The following is a 23,667-nucleotide window of genomic DNA, read 5'->3' as shown; positions in this document are numbered from 1 at the left end:
TCAGTGTTGGTATTTCAAGGCCTCTCACTGATATTTTAGAAGTTTGTGGTTGTCTGAGCTTCCTTTCCAGGCCCTGGGGAAATAAGAGTATGGTAAATCAAAGCCCAGATCACTGTTTGCATTTATTTTACTTCTCATTATGACATGTATGCAAACACTTAAAAGAAATAGGAAAAAAGGTATAATCATGATAAGATCCCTTTTTTTTTAACAAAGGGGAATACTTTTCTAGTTTAACTTATTACACTTCTCCTTAATACTATAAACTGAATTGAGTGCCTCATCAAGTTTGACAGTTCACTTACACTTCTAATTCAGTGACAGTACTTTTTCAAATAATTACTGACTCCTGAGAGGTAACCCAAGAAAATAACTGGAAAATACTTTTTCTCTTCTGAAATGTGTCTTAATTTCTTGCATTTTTTCTTTTCCAAGTGAGGAAGTTTTAAAACTGCAAAGTGCAGCCGAATACTTAGCTGCCAAAAAAGTCACTGTGCTATGTTTGAAAGACACTTTCCATTTTCATTTGCAGTTTTTGTGCTTTCCTTGTCTGTGACAACCAAAATCCAGTGTAAGACTGAGGATAAATCATGAATCAAAAATACTTAATAATATTCAGTGAAATCTAGGTGACACTTTTTTCAGTTTGATGCACTGTCTAGCATAATTGAGAGAGTGGAGAAAGAAGCTGCTGATTTTATATATTGCAAAAAAGTTTTATAAGTGTCATCCTAAATCGGGGTACTTTTGTCCCCATGCTAAAATGAGATGCTCTGAAGGCTGTCTTCTTTCATCCCAGTTCTCTTGAGAGAGGCTCTGCATCTAGCTTCTCAGGTGGCATAAAGAAGCTTTACCTACATTGAAGCTAACAGAGGAATGACCGATTATGCCAGCTGGGAATTGAGGTACAAGACTTTAGCTACCAGAGCTGAAATGATAAAAGCATCCCACGGGAGGTAACCTAACCTTTCACAGTTTATTGATCATCTGACTTGTCCTTCTGATGTCACTAGTTATTCTTAACGTTTCAGCTTCTCGCTCCTGCCATCTGCCACGCAGGTCTTGCTGTGGCACTGCTTCCCCCAGGAAGCTGCCAGCAGCCTCTCCTCCAGGGAACAGGCTCCAGATTAGGACATTTTCTGCACTCTTGAACACTGAACAATTGCTGTGGCAGTTTTCCTGCCAGTCTCAGTCCTCTTTAGTCATGGCTATCCAAAACCACTTTGCTCGCTTAATTTCCCAGCATCCTCACCATGGACATGTCGCTCCTGTGTTAGCTCCTTATTTACACTGTGGCCTCACTGCCACCTAATCACTGTGCCAGGGCTGCTCTTAGATTACAGAGTGAGCAGTGTCCCTCTAATGGAGCCTCTTAGAGCAGAAATTTAACTCCTTTTCCTGTGTTTCATCCTCTGCTCATGTCTTATTGCCTGGCCAATCCTACTCTGTCCCATCTCCTGCCAGTTACTTTGTGGTTCACATGGCTGCCAAAATTTCCCTCTTACCCTCTCCTCCTTATTCCTGCAACTTTAAACCTCCTACGGCATTTCATCTTTTCAGTCATTTCTGAGATTTTTTTTTTCCCAATCTGCTTCAAAGATGCTGTTACAGCTTTTCAGGTATTGGTGCTTTTCAAGTCCTTCATGAGTTGGCACATAAATCTGGTTAAAAAAAAATCTAGGTTTAAATTGTAAATTATTGTATAATTTAATATCTTAAAGTATTCTCTTCTTAGAGTATAAAATATTACCTTTATTGGTGAGGAGATGAATCTTCCACTCTTGTCAGCATTTAGGGCTCTTTTCTATAAATTCCTTAGTGCTCTGACTATGTCATAACTGACTGATGGCTAATTCTGCAAAACGGGAGGGCTTTTACTTTCTTTGTATGAAGAAGCCAAATGGAGCCAGTTTCCTTTACACTAAAATGTGCAAAATTATTCTGGTTTGTTTTCATTTTATGAAAAGCATATGAAAACTATGAAAAGTACTGTACAAGTTAATAATAACTTTGGGCTCTCTGTAGAGCAGAGCTCCAAAGAGTAGCACTGGTATAAACTCTCATCCTCTTTTCTTTGTAACACTTCACCAAGATGCTTTCTGGGGTAAGGTGTGGCCATTTCTTTGCATACTGGTTCTTCTAGACTTTAGTTGGGTTTTGTGTGTTTTCAGGAATATGTTTTTATTACCTAATACTGCTGGTTGGAGAAATTTGTCATCTGTCTTTTGTGAGATGTAGTTTTAATTTAGTTTTAATGTTCAAACTTCTATAGTCCTCCTTGTTCACTTCACAAACCTTAACTGCTTCCTCTATATGTCTGCCTTGAAGCATGAGGCTCACCAGCTTCATGCCCTGTTTCTATCAACAGCTTTTTTTGCTGTCCCAGCCCAAAAGTGTAACTGAGACATTCCTTTGGGAAAAGGTTAACTTGGATCCCTGCAGTCCCAGCAGTTCCTCTTATGTGAGAATCATGCATGTACTAGACAAGATGGTCTATAAGAAAGTCTACTAGAATTCTTCACGATTGCATCTCAAATCAGGAATGACGACTGTTCAGCTGATGTCAGAATCCCTTATTTCAGTTCCTGGATTTAAAGGTGGCAAAAATGTCTGCCAAGAAAGGTAACTGCCAACAAAAAAAGAAGATTGCCCCTCTTGGGAGATGGTGGTAAGAAAGTGGGCTGCTTTATTTTCTGATGTTTTCCTTTAGCATTTGTGATTTGGAAGATTTGTGTTTCTAATACATCAGGAATTGAAACCAGTCACCAGAAACTGAGATTGAAATGCCATCTCTTAGTGGAAGACTTAACAGTTGTTCAGTGTTCCCATTGTAAGGAATGGTTTCAAAATGCAAAGCCTGAGGGTTAAACCAAGCTCCTTTACCTCTTTTTACACATGCTCCAAGCATCTAAATCACTCAGCAAGAATGCCATTTTTCAAGTGTCTTATTTTCTTTCCACAGAATTTCAAAAGCCCTGTGGGAAGTGCCATCTATGGAGTATAATTGATATGGACACTCTTCTGAGACTATTTTTGTTGTTACGTTTCAAGATAAAGGCAATTGAGTATTTATAGGAAAAATAAATACATATGCCTTTTGCAATGTGTTGTAACTGAAAATTAAATATTTTTCTACTCAAATTTTGGCATATTTCCTGTAATCACTGAGCTTTCAGTAACGTTTTTAGTTAATATTCTGCAGCCTACTGTTGTATTCACTGCGGCTGACATGAGCTCAGAGAGTTTGTCTTTATTTAACCTCAGAGAGGAATCCCAGGCTTGCTCTGTAGTTGGCAGAGCTGTTGGGAAGGATCTGCTGTGGACTGCAGTGGAGAGAGTGAGGAGAGGGTCTGAACTGCGCCTGCTACAGCTTTTCTCCATTGGTGATATGAAAATCCTGAAGAATATGTGAAGTTAACCTTTATTAATAAAGCCTCTGATTAACATTTGCTTTCATTATCCATCCCTTTCCTTCTTTGTCTAATATTTTTATGAATCCTGTTACTTAGATCCTGCATCCCACTGCTCCTTGTGATGTTTGAAGTTGAAGTTAGAGCATTATTTTTTTACCTGTAGAATATATATATATACATATATCTGTGTACAGGGGGTTAAAAAATATAAAAAGTCCCCATGAGAGTAAACATTCTGCATCAACTTTGCTCTCCAGAGACTTAAAATTGCAGTGGTGTGGTGATGAGAGGAAGATGCTTCAGCTAAAAGTCAAAGCTTTTAAAGACTGATTGTCTGCTCCATTACACATTTTTTACACTGACCCACAGAGCTGCTTTGTCTCTTGTCAGCTAGTAATAAGTGAGAATGTAAATGGCCTGTGGCATTAGGACTGTGAAACAGACAGTAACAAACCATTCAGTTTGACTGGTGATCTTAATAGTTACTTGTTTAGAATAATTTCATGGATGAGGCCCAGCTAACTTAGTTCAAAGACAGTAATTACCCCTAGAAGTTAATATTTGCTGTGTCAGCAGTTATTAGAAGTATTGGTGGTACCCTTACTGTTAGCAATATTTATGCCAGCAAATAAATGCTGTCCTTGTTTGTTGGTAAACATTGGCACTGAAATTGAATTAAATATTATTTGATTGATTTCTGTGGATTCAAGTCTAGAACTACCCTAATATTTGTTTTTCCCCAAATTAACGAATGAGGTTAAGGTCAACTTGATGAAGTAGATACTCCAGATTTATTATTTGAGTGTGTCCAAATTCTAGAAAGCATGTAGCTTACCAAACTGAGCCTGGTTTCAGTTGCAGATTTTACTAATAGTGAAAGGAAATTTCTATTGTTAAAAAAGTCTGAAGGCCTCCCCTCATGCTTCCTTCTCTGAAAATGAAGAAATGGGATGCTGGTCTAAGATGGGAAGAATAATCAGCCTGAGTCACCATGCAGATCTGTAGAGGTTGATTTTCAGCAGTATCTGCAAAATAAGCTGCAGGGTTCAGTTTGCAAACACTATTGTGAACCAAACCCTGCGGGGCTCAGTTTGCAAACACTATTGTGAACCAGACCCTGCAGGGTGTGCTGAGCTCCAGTTACTGCTCCTAGTAAGGCTTATTATCCTGTCATAGAAGATGTAAGAAAATCCATCTCTCCCTTTTAAACATGATAAACCTTTGTCACCTACAATGCAATTAATGTTAAAAATAGAAGAGTGCTGATGATAAGATTGTGACTTGTAGGCAATGAGCCATTGTCCAAGTAGAGGAGACTTATCTGGCGGGCCAGTCAGCCTACACGCTTTGCTGTCAGTTTGCTGATTGCCATTTCTCTCCGGGTTTGATGAAATATTCATGTCTTTGCTCGGCTCTCTGCAAGCACTATTGATTTCTTGTATAAACGCAGCTATATTTAGTCTAGACAAATGGAATGTGGATTGCTGCTGAATAAATGGGATGAAAGGCTGGGGGTTTGCCTGTCCGTTTCTCTTGGTCGGTGGCAATTATTTATAATCAAGAGTAGTTTTTGTAAGTTAAAGGTGATTTTTTATAATTTAGTGATTAGTCTCAGAACAAAAGTAAGCACTTAGACGCAATCATTCTGTTGGGATAGCGGGTTAAGAAGCTAAATTATGCTCTGAGGTTTACAATCACAGTTATTAAGATTTTTTAAAAAAAAAAAAAGGGCCCAGAAGTTTTCAGAATATTGGGAATGAAAAAGTGTGATCAGTAGAAAAGATTTGGTGCCTTTTCTCTTATTTTTATTAAATCTTTTACTAATATATTTTATTAGATACTACCGATCATACAGTTAGAATTCAGTCCTCTCCATTTGCTGCAGTTTCAACTTCTACTGCTTCAGTTTTGCTGTCTCTGCTTACTAGAATATTTCTGTTTCATTTGTTTTTTCCCTTGGAAACAAATACAGCTGCAGCAGAGAAAAAGGAGAAAATATGCTTAAAATCTCGTTCCCCAGTCATTTCCGACAGCATGTTTGTTTTCAGTTAATAATCTTATTTTCCAATGAAGATAGTGGAGGAATGGGAACTGGAGTGGATGTGTTTGTGTTTCACTGTCCTCTTGTGGATGGAATCAGAACTGCTGGGCTTTAGCAGAGACCTTCAGCTACTATTTATTTTCCTCTTGTAGATATGCTGCTTGTTAGTCTTTTGTTCTTTTGAGACAGATAAAGTTACACTCACTCTCTTCACTTGATGTGAAAACCAGAACTTTACAAGTATTATAATGAAAATTATCAAAACTCTCTGTTCTGTCTCCTTTTAGTCCCTTTGATTTAAATTATGAGATGGAAAATACAGAAAATAAATCGTCCATTAAGTACTTAATTGCTGGATTAAGAATTTGTAGCATTGCTACAACAAATTGAAATAATTCATTTTTTTACAAGCCATATATTGTGTGCTATGCACGGTGGTTACTTTTCCAAAAGCTGTATTTAAAGTTCTCATTTTGTGTATCAGATTATTTCCCCACCTTATGTTATTCCTTTGTTTATGGCAGGTATATTTATATGCAGTAGCCATGTAGCACTGAGTGGGTTTTCATGTGTAACACTGTCCTCAGAAAATCTACACCCTAGCTTTGAAAAGTCTCTTGCAGTGCAATGGAACTGCAGGGCCTTAATCTTACGCTGAGGAAGTGCCCAGAGTGTTTATTGTGTAGCATCAATAGGGCCTAGGAGATTTTCACTAAATATTGCTCCATTGGGCTATGACATGGTTTAAGAGCTGGGTTGTGTGTTAACCTGTTTAGCAGAATATTAATCTGGGAGTATTTCTGCAGAGTGTGGAAAGGAGGTGCTGAAGTTTGCATACAGCTTAGATTGCATTAAATGTTTTGAAAGGTCTGTACATTGAAACAGTCTCTGCGTGAAGCAGGTCTTTTTCCCATAGGAATGCTCCCTGTTCTCCTTCTCCTGTTTTATTTAATGTGTATGTTTTGCTGTTTTCTTCCCACAGTGGATGTGAAGTCGGAGGTTCCCGTGGGCCTGGAGCCTATCTCACCGTTAGACCTGCGGACGGATCTCAGGATGATGGTTCCCATGGTGGACCCGATTATGCGCGAAAAGCAGCTACAGCAAGAGCTGCTCCTGATCCAGCAGCAGCAGCAAATACAGAAACAACTGCTCATTGCAGAGTTCCAGAAGCAGCATGAAAACCTGACCCGCCAGCATCAGGCCCAGCTCCAGGAGCACATTAAGGTAGCAACATTTTTCATTTATCCTTTACTTTATCTGCAAAATGAATATGCTTAAGCAGACACGGAAAAGGGAACATGCCTGAAAGGTTTGCTGTGACTGAGAGATGGTTTTTGAGTGCTCTTTTCTCTGTATTTGTATGATAAAGACCTTTCAAAGCAAAACTGCTGGCACCTATGAGTGACTTGCTCACAGCAGACCAAGGCAGTACTATGAGAATCATCAAGCCCATGAAGCCACCGCATCCACAAAAAATCGAGCTACCTATTTTGCAACCTGCATTTTCAGCTGAACTTCAATATGGCTTTTTTTTTTTTTTTTTTACTGTTTTTAGTATATTAAAAGACTGCTTTTTTCAGCTACTGTTTGACTTTGTAACTACAAATCAAATTGATAGGCAAGTGTACAATATTCGCATTTGTAAAACGGAGGCAGGCCCTGATGATGTTGTGTTTTCACTCTTCTCTGAGCTGCCTCATATAGTACAAAAAGAAAATTATTTATGGGCTTGCATGCACTGTGGCAGGATTGCTATAATGGATTTTGACTGGGAATTTATGATCTTGCCTTTCCTTTCATTTTTCCTTCTTATCTACTTGCCATTGTGCTGCTGTGCTAAGCTTCCACTTGACGGAGCTGACAAATGCATCAGAGCACTGCAACCAGAGTTGAGTGATGCACAGGCAAGGAACAACGTGAAGTTTCCAAGCATCTTTGCCAAAAGAGAAAGAAGTGAAACCAGAGCAGCAGGCTGCTACCTGACACTAGATTTCAATTTGGTGACAGCCAGTAATGCACTGTGCTGCTTAAAAGTCAGTTAAGAGATGAAAAGAAGTGTAAGCATAAAAACAAGCACTGATCCTTGGTAACTCAAGGGAATTGTTTTAACCAGGACTGACCTAGAAAACACTACAAACTGCACTTTCTCATGTCTTTTTGTTCTGTGCAAGTTACAACAGGAACTCCTAGCCATTAAACAACAACAAGAACTCCTTGAAAAAGAGCAGAAACTGGAGCAGCAAAGACAGGAGCAGGAACTGGAGAGGCATCGCAGGGAGCAACAGCTTCCTCCCCTCCGAGGCAAAGAAAGAGGACGAGAAAGTAAGAGCCAATGTACCATGAATCCTAATAAGAAACAAGTCTATTCCCCTTTGCATTCTCCCAGCCAAAATGAACTATGAACAGGAACCTGAAGGAAGCCTGTTCCTGTGTGAAATACGCAGGTCGAGAAGTCAAGACTGTGCTTTGAGAAGGGCAGGGCCACCCACTGCACCCACAGAAACACATTTCTGGTTTGTGTGCAGACTTGGAAAACTGCAGGAAAGCACAGTTTGACAGACTTGTATATATGCATCTCAAGAGTCAAGCTCTTTGTATAAAAAAAATGAGGAAATTTGAAAGTATAAAGCCTCACATGAGAACTTTATGAAGAGCTTATTTCTCAATACAGAAAGCACTAGGAAACAGCAGAAAATTAAATTAGTTGCTGAGCATTGTTTCAAGACTGAAAATAAAATTAAATATTTAAGAATATCTTAGTATGAGCCTTCTAAATATTTTTCTAGGACTTTTTCAAACTGTCTTGTGTTTGTTCTTGATGACATTTCATGAGGCAAAACCAAGAGTTATTTCTAGCTCATATATAGCTATAAAGAACACAACTATGAAGGTTTGTTAAGATTTGATGCTCACTAGAGGGAGACAGATACAAATAATTCTCTTTAGTGAGGTCATTTTGAAAATCAGGTTGAAGTACAGTGTGAAGATACTCAAAATGAAGCTGCCACAAACAGGTACTGTTACTTGCCCTACTAAATGAGACAAGAATTAACTGACAAAGACCGAAGCAGTAAAGAGCTTTTTTTTCCCCTGGGTGGAAAAAGATACCACTTCAACAGCTGTAGGTGTACCATGTCACAGCCTTTAGAAATTAAGGTGTCCATGGTGCTTCTAGTACTTCGAAGAACAATGATCCCATAAAGAAATTTCCATCTTACTGACCTAGAAATGTGAGGGTGTAGAAACTGCAGGAACAAAAGGTTCTTCTATGTAGCATAAAAAAATTCAGTCTCCATATGAACAGTTGGGCTTTATCGGTGTTCCTGCCAGAGGAAGAGCAGAGATGTGACCTCAATGGTTCCCTTCTCAATTTGAGCTTGCTGGGTTGCTGTTCAGGATGTAACAGGCCCAGTTTGTTGGTGGTGATGATCTACTTAATGAGGAAAGCATGGAAGAGAGGTATGGGCAGTAGATCACATGGGACATACTCAGCATCTCAGCTGTGGTGTGTCAGGGTTGGGTAACCAAAGAGTATCAAAAATGCCTTAGAGCTGCAACTTGGAAAGAAATGGGGTTTCATGCCTTTTTCTTATCACTGGTTATGGAAAAGCAAAAGTTTTTTTGTTTTCATACTTCTTTTTTCCTTAATGAACACTATTTTGGCTATGAGTAAAAAAGCATGTCCCATGCTGCAAGCTTGAATTGGCAGTTTAACCTTACAATGACATGCTCTACTTTTTGCTCTTTGTTGAGCTAGCCACCAAGAGAGGTCAAAATGCACTCTCTTGTCTGCCAGACATCGCAGGTAGAGGCCCTTAAGGGGCTCCAATTAAAAGCCTCACTGCTGGCTCTTTCTGCAGTGTTCTGCTTATAACCAAGACAGTGTTGAGTGGATACTTTTGCTGTGTTTCTGCTATTACTTTATTAAAAGAAAAAAACACTCATTACTAAAAACTCAAACTGACCTTTTGTAACTGTCTTTTTAGTTCCATTGTTGGTTTTGTATTTGGATTGTTGGGAACTATCAGGAAATAATTTAAATTCTTTAGCTACATCTGGCCCTGGATAAATGGCCTCATCTACTGTTGAAATATTCCTTATGACTTCACTGGATTTTTGGGTCACAGCCAGCTTCAGGCTTCCACAGAGAAGCATTTAATCCAAATGCTATCTCATTTTGACTTTTTTCCACCAATAGTTTTTTTATAGTTTACAAAACTTCCAGCAATAAGGCACAGACTCTGTTTTGGAGTTTGTTTTATTTAAAACGGTAATTCTTCTTTTAAAGTAAAGCTAAGATGCATTTAACTCTTGTGTTTCTTAGGGGCAGTGGCCAGCACAGAAGTGAAGCAGAAACTTCAAGAGTTCCTGTTAAGTAAATCAGCTACAAAAGACTCTCCAGCAAATGGGAAGAATCATTCCATGAGCCGCCACCCCAAGCTCTGGTACACGTACGTTCACTATTAAGCTGCTTCCTTGTCTCGTTGAGGTATCAGCTGAAACTTGGCAGAATGCTTTTTCAGCAGGGGAGTTGAGAGTCTGCCTCCAGAGCAAGGCAGAAGTTCAACCCAAAGATTAGCGAAAAGCCAGAAGTGTTGTATTTCTGGTTGAACTGAGGAGTATTCAGTGTTCAGTGGTGAGATGAGAACTATGCAGAACAAGACTCCCTCAAAAATCTGTATAATTGGTTTTATTTCAGCTCCTTCATCTGTAGTGATTATAGCTGTTGCTATCACAAGTTTTACAACTATACCTGTCATTTTTCCAAGTATCTTAAATTTTTGCAGTTATAACAACTGTGTTTGTCTTGGATTTTGAATCAATCACAAAACGTTTCCTCTTGAAGAGATGTTGCTTTGCTTCCAGTGAAGTTGCTTGAATGGTGCTGGTAATTCACAAGGGTTTTGAGAAAGACAGTGGTCATCTAACTTTTCTGACTCATGGCTTTTAGTATCCAAATTGCATATTCTTATGATAACTTGGCCTTGACAAGAATCTGCTTAGATCATGGAAGCACTTGATTTTGTTGAATCTTTCAAGCAGTCTATTGACATGTTAAGAGTTTACAGTTTTGTAGTTTTTATTCCCCACATAAATGAATCCAACAAAATGAATTCTGTCTGCACTTCTGAAAGATTTCAATGTCATGTCTGCATTGACCTTTAACAGGACAAACAGAAATGCATATGGTAAACTAGATTTCCGTCTTTTACTTATTCTTTTTAAAAAGGATTGCTGAAGGTTGGCCCTTGGAGTTTGCATTCTGAGCTAACCAGAGTTTTTGGTAAAATTATTTAATATATAGTTACATTGTGTTTGGTGGAGATACAGTAATAAATTCATTTTTTTCTTCCAAGTAATGTGTAAAAAGTCTCTTGAATATGTAAGATTTCTGGGCTAATAATCTGAGCTTCAGATGACTGAGTATGAGTAGCTCTACAGAGGATGCCTTCTACTACACTACAAAAAGTAGAACTTCCTCTCATGACAGAGACATATTATTGATTAACCGCACTGTGTTGGAAAGACAAGCAGAGTCTGTAAAAGGCCAAGTAAAATTATGTTTAGATAAACACAAAGTTTGAAAGTTTTTCTCCTTTCCCTCTCTAGTTAGAAATATCAAGCAAACTCCCCCCATTCAAAAAACCAGAAAAACAACCCCTGTTTCTGAGCCAAGTGATGCAATTTCTATGTGGTTGTTCAGAAAGCTCTGCACACAATGTTTCTTTCATCCAGCAGCTGTCAGAAAACACTCTTCCAGCTTGGAGCTTCTCTGCTGTCACGAGCGCTATGTGCTGCAGAGTGGTATGCTCTCAAAATTTACAAATTGAACTCAAAGTCAAGGTTTCATTTACCTCATCCACTAAATAATTCAGTGGAGTGGGGTATCCAAGAGATAAAAATTCAATACTTCTGGTTATTTTATACAAGCCCTCGTGCCCTGAAAATCCCCCACATTTTAATAAGGAAGGCTTGATCAATATACATCTATTCGTACGTGATAAACAAGCCTTAAACAGCTTTTGCTGTGTGTCAGCTGATTCATATTAAAAAGCAACCACCTGAAATGGTCAGTTCCCCAAGCTAGTGGTAGACCCTGCCTGTAGATCAACATGAATCTTATCCTATGAGACTTCTGTAATGAGTGCAAAAAATGTGTTTTTGGGAATCCCAAGGAGTTCCATAACTTACTGTAAGAGTGAAATTGGTTACATGAGCCTGTGGTTTGCGCACACTTGGACGAACAAGAACATAAACACAGCTGAGACGTGTACAACATGTGTGGATAGTTACTGCTGGTCACCTCAGTGACAGCTAATTTGTGACCTCTGTGTGTGCTGCAGGGCTGCCCACCATACCTCACTGGATCAAAGCTCTCCACCCCTGAGTGGGGCCTCGCCACCATACAAATACACTTTACCAGGAGCACAGGATGCTAAGGATGATTTTCCACTTCGTAAAACGGGTGAGTTAGCGTCATTTATTCGAGCCCCTTGCCCAGAAATCCTCCCACCCTTTATTTTGACCAGGCTGTCCACCAACAAGGCATATATCACACTCCAAAAATCCTGTTCAAGGTGATACTATGAGTGAGTTCAAAGGTCTAGACTGCATATTTCCAAGGTCAGCCTGGCCACATGGTACTGAGAGTCGGTGTTTCTCAGTGCTGACAGCTGGTGTAGGCTTCAGTTCTGATAAATTTTGTTTCTGAACAGATCATCATTTCATGGATCTTTATTTTCTCTGCCTTTCTTCTGGTTTTAATAACTCTCTCTGCCCTGCTTGGTAGATACAGTATCTATCTTCAGATGGTATTCTGCTTTTAGACAATGTTTTTCAGGGCATTTTGAGAGGCAATCATGGAAAGAGGAGGAATTGGATGAGTATTAAATTTTGTGTCATTGATTGTCAGAGTTTGTGTGCCTATCACAGACTGGCAGAATATTCTGAGGTGGAAGAGACCCAGAAGGATTGTGGAGTCCAACACTTAAGTGAATGGCCCATACAGGGATGGAACCCGTGACCTTGGCGTTACCAGCACTGTGCTGTGTCCCTATACACACATCTGCATGTCTTCTGACACATAGAAAATGTTCTTTTGATGGTTTTAGAATATTTTGGAAGATCTAACAATTGAATATTTTATCTTGACAGCAGGTGAACTGTAGACTTAGCTTTTTCTGCACCACAAAGAAAAGTAGAATGGTGGTGGAGTCCATGTGGCTGTTGCCTCAGGACCTTGGTGCTGTGACTGGTATCCAGGAATGCAGGGAGACAGAGGAGGGGGGGAAAAGGAAAAGAAAACATTGGATCGCTTATTGCATGAGTCTGCTGTTGAGTGATATAGTTACGTTCAGAGAGAAAGTCTGACCCCCTACCGTGCTAACAGCCTTTGAATGTGATTTAGCCACTGGGAGATTGAAAACTAACTGCAAAACTGACTTAAAAAGAATTGGCATTTGGAACCAGCATACATTCAGAGAGAAAATCCAGCCTATATCTAATACTTTGGGGCAGACTCTCTAAGCTCATATTATATCCCCAAATACTTTCAAAGGAATGGAAGCATGAAAAGCAGAATGCTAATTTATTCTAGCTGAATTACTTTTTGTGCTATATGGTAGCAATATAACAAGATTCTATAAAATCTTGTTCGGGCTGTTCATCACAATAAACCCTTATGTGGTTCTCTGCTTAATACCACTGGATAGCATATATTTTCTATGCCAATATACTATACATTTTCATTTTGTAGAACAAAATTCTACGTCTTCTAAATGCTGTGAATTCATCTACATGTATTTGAAATGCAAGCTTCAATTTTTCTTCCATGTTTATGTATCTTAAACATTATGATTGATATTTATGATGTGTCAGACTGTTGATCTGTAAAACAAAACATTTTCAAACTTTGTAACAGTAAAGTTCTCGTGCAGCTGCTAATACTTTTATATCTCTGTGGGGGTTTCAAAATATTCCTTAATTCAATTCCCATTGTCTGCATAAGAGGACTATAATATAATTAAATCCAGATGTTTTCTATATGCTATTCCAAATATTTGGGCATGCAGTGCATCAGTTCCAAAATTGAACAAAGGACATGATGACTCTCTGAAAAGATATCTACAGAACAAATAGACAAATACTAATATAATCATTAGTACAATCATTTCTATGACATTGACATAGTGATTCTGATAAGCAAATATAAATGAAGTGTACAGCATGTTGTATGTTACCAACAGGGGATATTTGGTATCTCTCCATATCCGTGAAAATAGCAACTGTTAATATCCTGTTTACACATTCAGTCTCTCTGTGTACTAGAGATGTTTAATTCCAGTCTTCAGCAACATCCCCACAAAGCTTTCAATGATTGTTCATCAGGTTGAGTGTAAAAGCAACAGGAACCAAGTCGACACAAGTCAAATGACCCTAAACTGATCTGGGTGGCTGTAGGGCCATCCTCCAGGCAGAGGGGACATTGTGGAGCCTGTGTCATCCTCACGGGACCTTACTAGACAAAGATGTCCCACGAACACTCATGTATATGGACAGGCTGTAAGCCTGCAGAAATCTGACCTTTGCCATGAGGGGTGAACCTCTTTTCCTTCCCTTTAGGCCATGAACGCTTATTGCCACTGGCTCCTGGCAAACCCTCTGTGGTGCTGAACCTGCGTGAAGTCAGCAATTCATATGAAAGCAGACCTCACATTCCTTTCATTTCCTTAAGAAAGAAATACCTGTTGTGACTTTTAATTGCAGCTTTGTTTTGCTTTCTAGGTTACTTTTTTTTAAAAAAATCTTCGTAATATAAGATACAGAGGTATCTTTCTCTTCTCCAACGTTGATAAAACGCTCTCATAAGATAATTCTGATTGAATCAGGTACTCTGAGATCAGATTTAATGGGAAACAAAGCTGAATGATTCTTCCCTGACATCCTAATGTGTTTTTCAGGGCTGGGGGAACATCAAGTGTCACACAGGCATTGTAAATCATGGGTTTTGCTTGCTTACTTTCTTGTTCAGTAATCCATTTAATCTTTGCTTAATTAGTTCTGAAGTGGCATCTCCTTTTTAATCTTCTAAAAATTAATTCCAAAAGAATGGAAAATATTTTCTGCAGCTTTTACTCTTCTAGTATCTAGAATGATGGAATGCTTAAATAACTAGGAAAAGACTTCAAAGTCTTGCACTGTCAGTGTTTACAGTTAGGTACCCGAGTTAACATCCTAGTGCAGTGACTGTGGTTATTCAACAAGTCTCAGCCATGTGGGTTGTTCCTTTCTGTACAAGATGCAGCAGAAGTTGTCAGCAGTGGACTTCAGAAAGTTTAGCTGCATGGAGGATTGGGACTGTCCTAAGGGCTAGAGGCCAGGATATGCAACTCTTTGCACAGCTGCATTCAGATGCTTGGTGTTGACAGACTTTGAAAAGAGCAGAGCAAGGGGTGCTATTGCTTCACTGGATAGATAAATACACCATAAGGAGAAGCTACACATCTGTAGCTACAAGCAGAATTTAGTATAAACAGCAGAAGATTAAATTTTAAAAATCCCCAAAACTTGCACCATGGATACAGTGTTTTCTTCAATGCACCCAAAAGCATGAGCAGCACATGGCTCATTAACTTTCAATGAGACTAATGTGTCTAAATTACTAGAGAGGTTTGAAAATACCTCCCTATTACTGAACACTTTGGAAATTCATACTGACTGTTTTAAGAGCTCTGATGGGAGCCATGTACATTTGAAAATCTGATCATTTAATATGGGGAACTTCTGCTTGTTGAGTTCCTCTATTCTGTGACTATCTGTCCAGGAAAATATTCTCCTCTTTATGAGGTTACTGTAAAACTAACAAAACCACACTAAACAACATGGGTTTGGCAGGGTAGAAAATCTTTTCAAATATTTTTTTTTCTTTTATCTTTTCAAAATGCAGAAATTCTAGGAAATGGCCCTAACAATTGCATTTTCTCCACATTTAAAATTTTATTTTTTATATGCAAGTGTTGATACAAACCAGCAAAAGCCAGTAAGTTCCAGCAAGAATTAGCTCTCTGGCCAAAGCTGCATACTTTTTAAAAATGTTGCTGTAGGTGGAATTTCTGCATTTTGTTACATATTTTGGTTTTTTGGGGAAGAAGTTCCTGGGGACATCATCATATCAAATAGGAACTGTTTTTTTCTCTCCTGAGTTTAGCACAATCATGGAAGAATGGGAATGTCAATCAGTATTTCTATTTATTTTGGTTTTGTGCCAGTTGAATCTTTCTTTGCAGATGGAGTTGTACGCTTATGACTTGCATTGTGCTTAGGGATCTGAAGATCTCTCACAATATAACAATTTGAGAAGATGTTTGTAGCTCACCTTCCAAAAATTGGAAGCATACTCAATGGAAACATAGCACGGGGCTTTTTTTTAATAGCAAATAGTATTTGCTAATAAAAATTGCAAACTTTCTTGGATGGGAGAAGTTGTGTAATTTCACACAGGAAAAAAGAGGAGATGAAGGATTGTTTAATATTGTGATGAAAGAGAGGAAGAAGGCTGTCTCACACAGCCATGAAGATCACTCTATAAAAACCATATTAAGTTAACCTGATTAGGCAATAGAATAACAGTGTAGGCCTTGTGTAAATGAGAATGAAAGATTCCTGAATGAGAACATAGCAGATGTAATTTTTTAAGAAAAGAAAATTAATTAGAATATTTCCTTACAATTCTTTGTGCACTTAGTGAATCAGTAATTTACTGGAGCAGTTGAAAATCAGAACAAAAATATCAGTGTGTGAAGGTTTTTCTCCTTTCCTCTTCTGTGCCACCAAATTTTATTTCTGTTTGCATTTTCTAGGAAAACAATCTTTTGTGATGTAACTGTATATGAAAAAGCTGGATTTCCTTTGGTTTTCATTTAAAAAAAAAGGCTTAGAGTATCTCAAACCCTCAATTACCATGTCTGCCAAAATGAAGAAGTTCAGCTCAGTGGAGAGAAGTGCTATTTTTCTCTGAATTTATGAGCAAGCACAATAAATGGGAGAGGCACTTTGTTTATTGAAGCAAGGAAAGGAGGCAAACATATGATTCTCCTAATTTTATCCCATTTTCCAGGGATGCTAAGCATTTCTGCCTCTCCAGAGTTCTTGTTTTCCTGGGTTGGTGAGCCATCTTGACAAATTTGGACTAGGTAATGTGCCTAGAAGTCAGTACTTATCAATCACAGAGAGAAGGAGAAGGTACCCTGACCTTGACTCTTCTTCCCGTTAATCACCAAACGTTTTCAGCCTTCCCAAATTCAGTATCAATAACTTCAGAGCATGTAATTAGCCATAGGAAGTTTTAGAAAGAGAAAAGCTTCCACTTGCAATTGCAGAGTTGTGGAGTGGAGGCAAAGCTTCTGGATTCATGTCATGAACAAGCCAAACCAGTGTCCAGGCCCTGGGAGCCAGCAGCTCCAAGGAAATGTGATGTGATTGTAGCTGCTGTGCAGGGCTGCTCTTGTCTCCAGTCCACCAGAGCCCTGCAGCCTCCCAAGCTGGGGCTTAGGAGGGATGTCTTGTCATGCTAATAGAGCCCAGCTTAGAGGAGATAATTATTTGACATAATAAAACTGAAAAATGAGTGCTAGTGTAGGCTCAATGACACTGTCAAAGAGAAAAGAACTTGTGTAGGCATGCTTTGGTGTCATGAAAGCTGCCAGGGCTTGCACCAGGGCTCAACAGCAGTCATCACCAGAATGATTCTCATGAAGACCATCATAGTCTTCCCATCAGTCAAAGGCTGTTCCTCTAATGTGTTTTATTTAACACTTACTTTTAATTGTAGAAAGCAAGTTTTTGTGAGTGGGTAAAAAAATTACTCAGTTTCCAGATTCAATGTCTTTCTCTTCTAGAAAAAATAACACTCTGTATATATGTCATGTTCTGTTTTGCCAGTAATTATTCCATGACACTACCCACTCTTTTTCATAACTAAGCTAATTATGTAATCTTGATCAAAATACTGGCTTAGTTCTTTTACTGACCAGTGTATAACCAAAATTGAATTATGACATTCTGCTTCATGTGAGTGCATGAAAGTTTTCTTACACTGTGTATGTTTTCAAAAATGCTTTATAAATTATCATTAAGAAGTAACTTGCATAACTTTTTGATAAGCAAGTAATCAGATACTAGACACCTTTTTGACCTTTGAACCTAAAGAAACCGCTTTGATAAGCAAGAGGGAGCAGTCCAAAAATCTAAAGCATTTTAAGAACATAATGTCCATTGAAAATGAAGTGGAATGTTTTTAATGGGTATATCAAAGCTTATTCACTCTGGATAAATAAATTACAAAATACTGCATATAAAATTTGAGGCTCTTTGAAGTGAGTAGAGACTGTCCTGTTTGATATCAGGAGGACTAGGATTTTTCTTCCACAGTATCTAGAGCAGGGAGAGTTGAAAACTTTTAGAAAAGTAAACAAGAACATCTAAAAGATGGCAAAAAGAGAGAAACAGAGAAGTCAAAAGTGGAAATCACATGGTATGGGATCATCCAAAATAGAAGATACCGGTTAGTAAAGACTGCACTTCTCCAAAATCCTGCAAAACATGGTTTCACTGAAAAATCTATTCAAACCCACAACTCTAATTAAGGGGTTTAGCTGCCAAATAACATGTTGTGGCTAAAGCCAAGTGAGTATTACAGAGCCATTCATGAGCAAAGGCATAAGCTTTGTACTTTGCTTTTGATTTTCTCATGGGAAAGTAATATAAATGAGAGTGATACCTCCCTGTTGGCTTTAACTGTTAGAAATGCAAAGCATGCTGAAATTGTACATAATTCTCTTCCAAAGGAAAGGAAATAGCATTTCAATGGTTTTCCTCAGTGTCTCGTTGAGTTATGGTGGTGCACAATTATTCTTGTTAAATTACTCTACCAGATGGAAGGCTACATTGTATATTTAGCTAATTAAGTTGTAGGGGACTGGAATTGTATCCTAGAGCATAAGAATCTATCTAAAAGTAAATTTATTTTAATTCAGTATAGTGGTGAAGGTGTAGTATGGGATGTCCAATTAAGACTTCAAACATGGGTTTTTTCTTCTCACTTTGCTTAACACGAAGCGATACTTTCACAAAGTTGGCCTTGCCTGCAGAAGTTCAAGAAGACAAACGTGTCTTGAATGTCCAAACAACTTTGCAGCCAATTTTATCTTCATTTTTCTTCAGTGGAGCTGAATTGCCTTCCTACTTTTGAGATGAACTTGGCCAATGGTTCTCATCTGCTAGGAGAGCAAGATATAATGTGTTTTGGTTGCTTTTGTTTTCTTGGCATCCTGTTGCCTTTGGACAACTGCAGAGTACGATTCAGCAGCCTAGACCTACCCTGCTCACATTTACCGATGACACGGGTGCCCTGTTAAACCAGGGGAGAAGATGGTGGTGTTTCATCATGAATTTCTGAAGGTTGATGAAATACTGGACTGTACCTTTTCCCTGACATCAGTGAGTTACCACTGCTGGATATTTTTCTAAATTAAAATCTGTGGGATTTAAACACCCTATGAACTAGTTCCGACTTTTATGGGGCTTGGGGAACAACACAATCATGAACGTGATTATTCTATAAAAAATAGATCATGTATCTAGGGGTCAAATGGTGACCATGGCAAAAGCCTTGACTTTTGGGGCTAGAGGATTATCTGTGGCAGTTCTTCATTGAACAGAATATTTTTTCTTGGGATTCAGTGGATTTGGGAGCAGGATTTAGACTGAGGAATGGGATTTGCTATATTTGCAGAAAGTAGGATATTGTATTCCCATTACTTCTTCCCAGCTACAGCTAGCTGGTATAGATGACCAGAAGAAAGGGTAAGAATTACCAGTGGAGACCTAACAAGGAGGACTGCCAGTCATGCATATCTTAATTTATTTTTTTGAATTATTACCATTCAGATGAGGGATACCCTCTATTCAAGTGCCTGTTTCATCTCCTCTACACCGCCTGAGAGCTCAGATGCGAGCTGGCTCCAGAAAGTGCTGTAAAGGTCTAATAAAATTACAGAATTTGATGACATGCAGAGAAGATGAAAATTAATTTTAAACTATCCTTGTTCCTTAATTCTATGGTTCAAGACAGAATAGTAGTATTTGCTTTTTAATCCCCTACTATTATTAGGAAAGGATATTATTTTACCTGTAAGAAGATTAAAACGAACCTGACAGAGTGGTGAAATGTCATGGTTTCAGCGGTCTTGATGTAATGAGGATTTGTAAGGCCCAGTAAAACCATGGCCTCCCGGAAACTCCTGCATAACCCTGTGATGCAAATGGAAGGAGATGCTGTTTCTTTGCTAAAAACTGGAATTTATTAAAAATTCTATCAAGAGACATGTTCTTCTGCCATATAGGTTAGATGAAGAACATATATCAGCAGGAAATACATCATAATGCTCAGGTATTCAATATTTCCAATTCAGGCTAAATCCAAGCAGTAAAATAAGTAATTTCTACATCTAACTCATTAAATTGTGCCTAGAAAGATAACACTTGTTTGCATGGATGATGAGACAAATATTTTATGTTTCATACAGACTGCAGTGAATAACTAAGAAAAGTCAGATATTTAAAGAAGCTTCAGGGACTATTTCATTTTTGAACCTGCTTTAGAAAATTAATGAAAATATGCTAATCTTGTTAAATTGGTTTCCTTAGCCTGAAGAGAGCAGAAGGGCTGCAAGATCCCCTGTAATCTAATTAGCTCTTTTACCATGTGTTTCACTAAACCTGTTTTTTTATTTAGGGAATGGATATTTACCTTAGTCTGAAAAAATAAAGCATTCTACCTGTTACAGAAGTAAAATAAAGCAAAGGACTAAAGGGTTTCACATATGACTAGCACTCCCTATAAAGTGAATGGTTTTACAGGAAACTGTTTCAGTATATCCTGAAAACACATTAGGTGATGCAAACCAGAAAAACAAAGCATCTCCATCCTGTGCTGCTGTATCTGGTTCTCCTGCCATGGTGGGACCACCCAGCAATCAGGTCCATGTAGTTCTTGGAAGAACTTTAGAGGACATGCGTGAATAGCTTTCACTCTCATTAATCTAATTTAAAACTCTTTCAGAAGCGGCATTTTAAATCATCAGAATTGAGAAGTCATTGAACCCACAGAATAATACAACATGTAGACTACTACCATCTCTTCCAGTCTGTCATCCAGTGGGGAGAATGTCCATGTGTACATTGTCCAATGTTATCATCTATTGGGATGTGGTGTTCTACAGCAAATATCAGTCAGTCATGTATGAAGACAAAGAGGCACTGCTCATCTTGCCTATGCTTTATATAATCACATGCAGGTGGCTGAAACACTCTGTGGCTGCCTACAGAAAGGCAGAGCAGCAATCAGAAACTTCATTCAGAGCAGAGAATAGTTACATGTTCATGAGAACCACGTGTCGTAAAGGCTGTGAGACCACCAGGTCTCTCAGAAGGACAGGCTCCTTCACAGCTCTTCACAAAGCAGCTGAGGAAGCTGGAAACAGCTTTTGTTCCTGACCTGTGTGCCTCTGCCTCTCTAGCTTTCTGCCAGGCTTTGGTTGCATCCATAGTTTTGCTGAGGAAGCCCAGATTATCTTCACATTTACCCTTTCTGGTGGTGCTTAGGGCTGTCTTGTGCATTTGATTCTACCTACCTCAGCTGAAGGGGAAACTGGGAAGTTTCTTCTTAGCCTGCAGCTTTCAGACCAGCTTCTTAGGAACCTAAGATATGCCTGTTCTGGTTGGTTTTGTTGCAGTATTAATGTGGGATTTGACCTTTCCTTTGGTCTCCAGGTCCTGCCATAGCATAAGCAGGCAGGCTGCTTTATTATTTATGTGTATAACCAGGGTGACTGGGACCCCACAGCACCCAGGAACCTGTTCAGCTATGCAGTAGACCTGACAAAATGAGGATCTCTTCACAGCGTGGTATTTTTCCAATTCTTCCTCTGCTCCTTCAGGATAAATCACAACAGAAATCTCTAAGCTATCTCATTATCCACATACAGTGTCTTGAAAATATTTAATTGCCAGAGTGCTAGAAAGAAACTTGACAAAGGGTAAACCAGTGGTATGCTGGCAATATCCCCATTGTGTTAACCAGTGCCATCTTAGTGTTTGTTTTGCAGTTCTGATGGCCTGTATCCATGCATCCTCATTTTGTGCTGTAACTTTAAGCTATCTTCGGCATGGAGGGTTATGGTGGTGTGTTGTACAGCCCAAAATCCTTGTCAGTACATGAGTTTTTAATACAGTAGGATTTAAAAAAAGGCAACCCACTGTGGTGTGAATAAACAGATTTCTTGACTATGTATTCAATTACTGATAATTATTAGATATGAGCCAGAAAAAAAAAATCAAACTCCTGCATGCAGTATGGTGCAGAATATATTCAAATCAGTATCACATATGACTCTTCATGATTTAAAAAAAACTATGGCTAAAGAAACAGGGAATACCTGTGAAGATGTGCTTTAAGATCTTGAAATCTTTGGTTTTTAATTGTTTCTGGTGACCTAATTATGTTAGGGAAGTTCAGGTTGCTGTTTTAAAAAGGATCTTAGTGGTAACAGTTGATGCCTGGGCAGTGGCGAACAGTTTATCTTTCTTGAGTAGGATGTCAGTTTTGCCACTGTTGCTCATGTTGGTGTTGGAATCTTTTTAGCCAAATTCAGCATCATTTACCTCGACTGCCCCACAGCTTTTCTAAGCCAGCCTGCTTGTGAGGAAAAGGAAATGCTTTCACTTTAGAGCCTTTTGGAATCTGGACAAAAGCTCACTTTCTGTTCTTTAGGCTTCCTATATATGGTTTTAGCCTCAAGATGAGGACCTGCTTGCTATGCACCCTCTACCATCCCCCATTTCCTGCCTGGCTTCATTAAATGCTGATTTGAAGTTGGCACACACTCTTCTGATACAAAAGTACTACTGTGTTCCAGGAACCATCAGAAAGTAGTGCATTATTGTCTTTTACATTCTCTTCATATATGTCTTCTCCCCATGCGTAAAAAGGATTTTCATTCCTTCTTCTTAAATATCTCTGTATGTTTAATAAAAAGAAACAGTGAGGCAAAGCCCTGGCAAGAAAACCTCAGCTCATTTGGGAGCAATCTGGCCCCAGGCTATATTCTTGTATGCTAGTATCTGCTAATTGCTAATATTAAACAAAGTGGAGTACAGGATGTAATGACTTCACTAAATCATTTTCCTATCTCTTGTGCTTGTATTTGAGCACCATGTTCCTTAGGAGAGACTACCTTTTTTTCACCTGATCAGTGATAGCTCATGTGATGAAATGAATGTGTACCTACATAGAAGCCTGTATATTTTCCATTTTTGACAGTACAGTTCCTTTATTTTTTTTTCCTTCATGAAGCCACCATAAAGTATGAGAAAATTAATTTAAACACTGTTTTTCTCCTTAACCTACAGCCAAAGTTCTTAGATCTGTAGACAAAATTACAAGTCATGGCAAAATGTTAGGTAACCAATCCTTTGATTGCCTGTGATACCTTCTGCTCTTATTTAAACTAATCCTTTCTGTCTTTGATATCTATTTCCCACTTAGAATCATTTAAAGAGTAATACGAGTCCATAATTACCAGCACTAAAAAGGGAATAAGCCATGTAATAGCAATACAACTGAACAAGCCATATTACTGCAGCATCTCATTGTTACAAATTATGCTACATCTACGTGAACAAAGTCATTTTCAGACTAGTCTTTCCTGAAATCCTCTGAAGTGGATCACTCAAATCAGCTGATTCCTGTTGAGAACACTGACATGGGCTTTGATGGCCTTCAGAGAAAATAGCTGTGTCTTTTTGTTTTCTTTGCAACAAAACTCTTTCAAATAATACATGTTCACTTTCTCCAAGTGGCAATTGACTATTACTTGTTCCTAAAGTGCTAAATATAATAGAAGTGCAAAGATTTGTGGAGCAAAGAGGTTAGCTAAACAGAGACCAGCTAAACTGATAGTAGCTGTATACTGTTTCTTACTAAGATTTTTGATTCACAGCCCAACCAACCAGACTTCTGCCATGAAAATTTGCCATCCTGTGTTCCTTGTCCTCATGGTGGCATTCCTGGGCACGTGCTCTTGTTTTTCTCTTGTCTGTGGCATTTGGGCTCCAAGATTCAGTCCACTGTAGTTGGAGTCATCAAACCCAGCA

At 38.6% G+C, this 23,667-nt stretch overlaps 1 protein-coding gene across 50 annotated transcripts in view; it reads left to right on the top strand.

The window, feature by feature from the left end:
- Window positions 1–23,667, top strand: part of HDAC9 (histone deacetylase 9) — a 452,700-nt gene that overhangs the window by 222,873 nt on the left and 206,160 nt on the right. For 24 of the 50 annotated variants that reach the window (XR_015277469.1, XM_086854886.1, XM_086854870.1 and 21 more), the window contains 4 exons: window positions 6,437–6,678; window positions 7,626–7,776; window positions 9,779–9,905; window positions 11,799–11,920. Coding sequence is in view for 49 of the 50 variants with exons in the window: in XM_086854886.1 (XP_086711012.1) it covers window positions 6,437–6,678; window positions 7,626–7,776; window positions 9,779–9,905; window positions 11,799–11,920 (642 nt within the window). In the remaining variant the exon portion in view is untranslated. The remainder of the gene's footprint in view (window positions 1–6,436; window positions 6,679–7,625; window positions 7,777–9,778; window positions 9,906–11,798; window positions 11,921–23,667) is intronic. The other 26 variants (XM_086854888.1, XM_086854879.1, XM_086854852.1 and 23 more) reach the window with 3 other exon arrangements.

Source organism: Cyanistes caeruleus, chromosome 1 (assembly GCF_971803275.1).
Source record: "Cyanistes caeruleus chromosome 1, bCyaCae1.hap1.1, whole genome shotgun sequence".
Classification (NCBI taxonomy): Eukaryota; Metazoa; Chordata; class Aves; order Passeriformes; family Paridae; genus Cyanistes; species Cyanistes caeruleus.
This window is presented reverse-complemented; position numbering and strand designations above follow the sequence as displayed.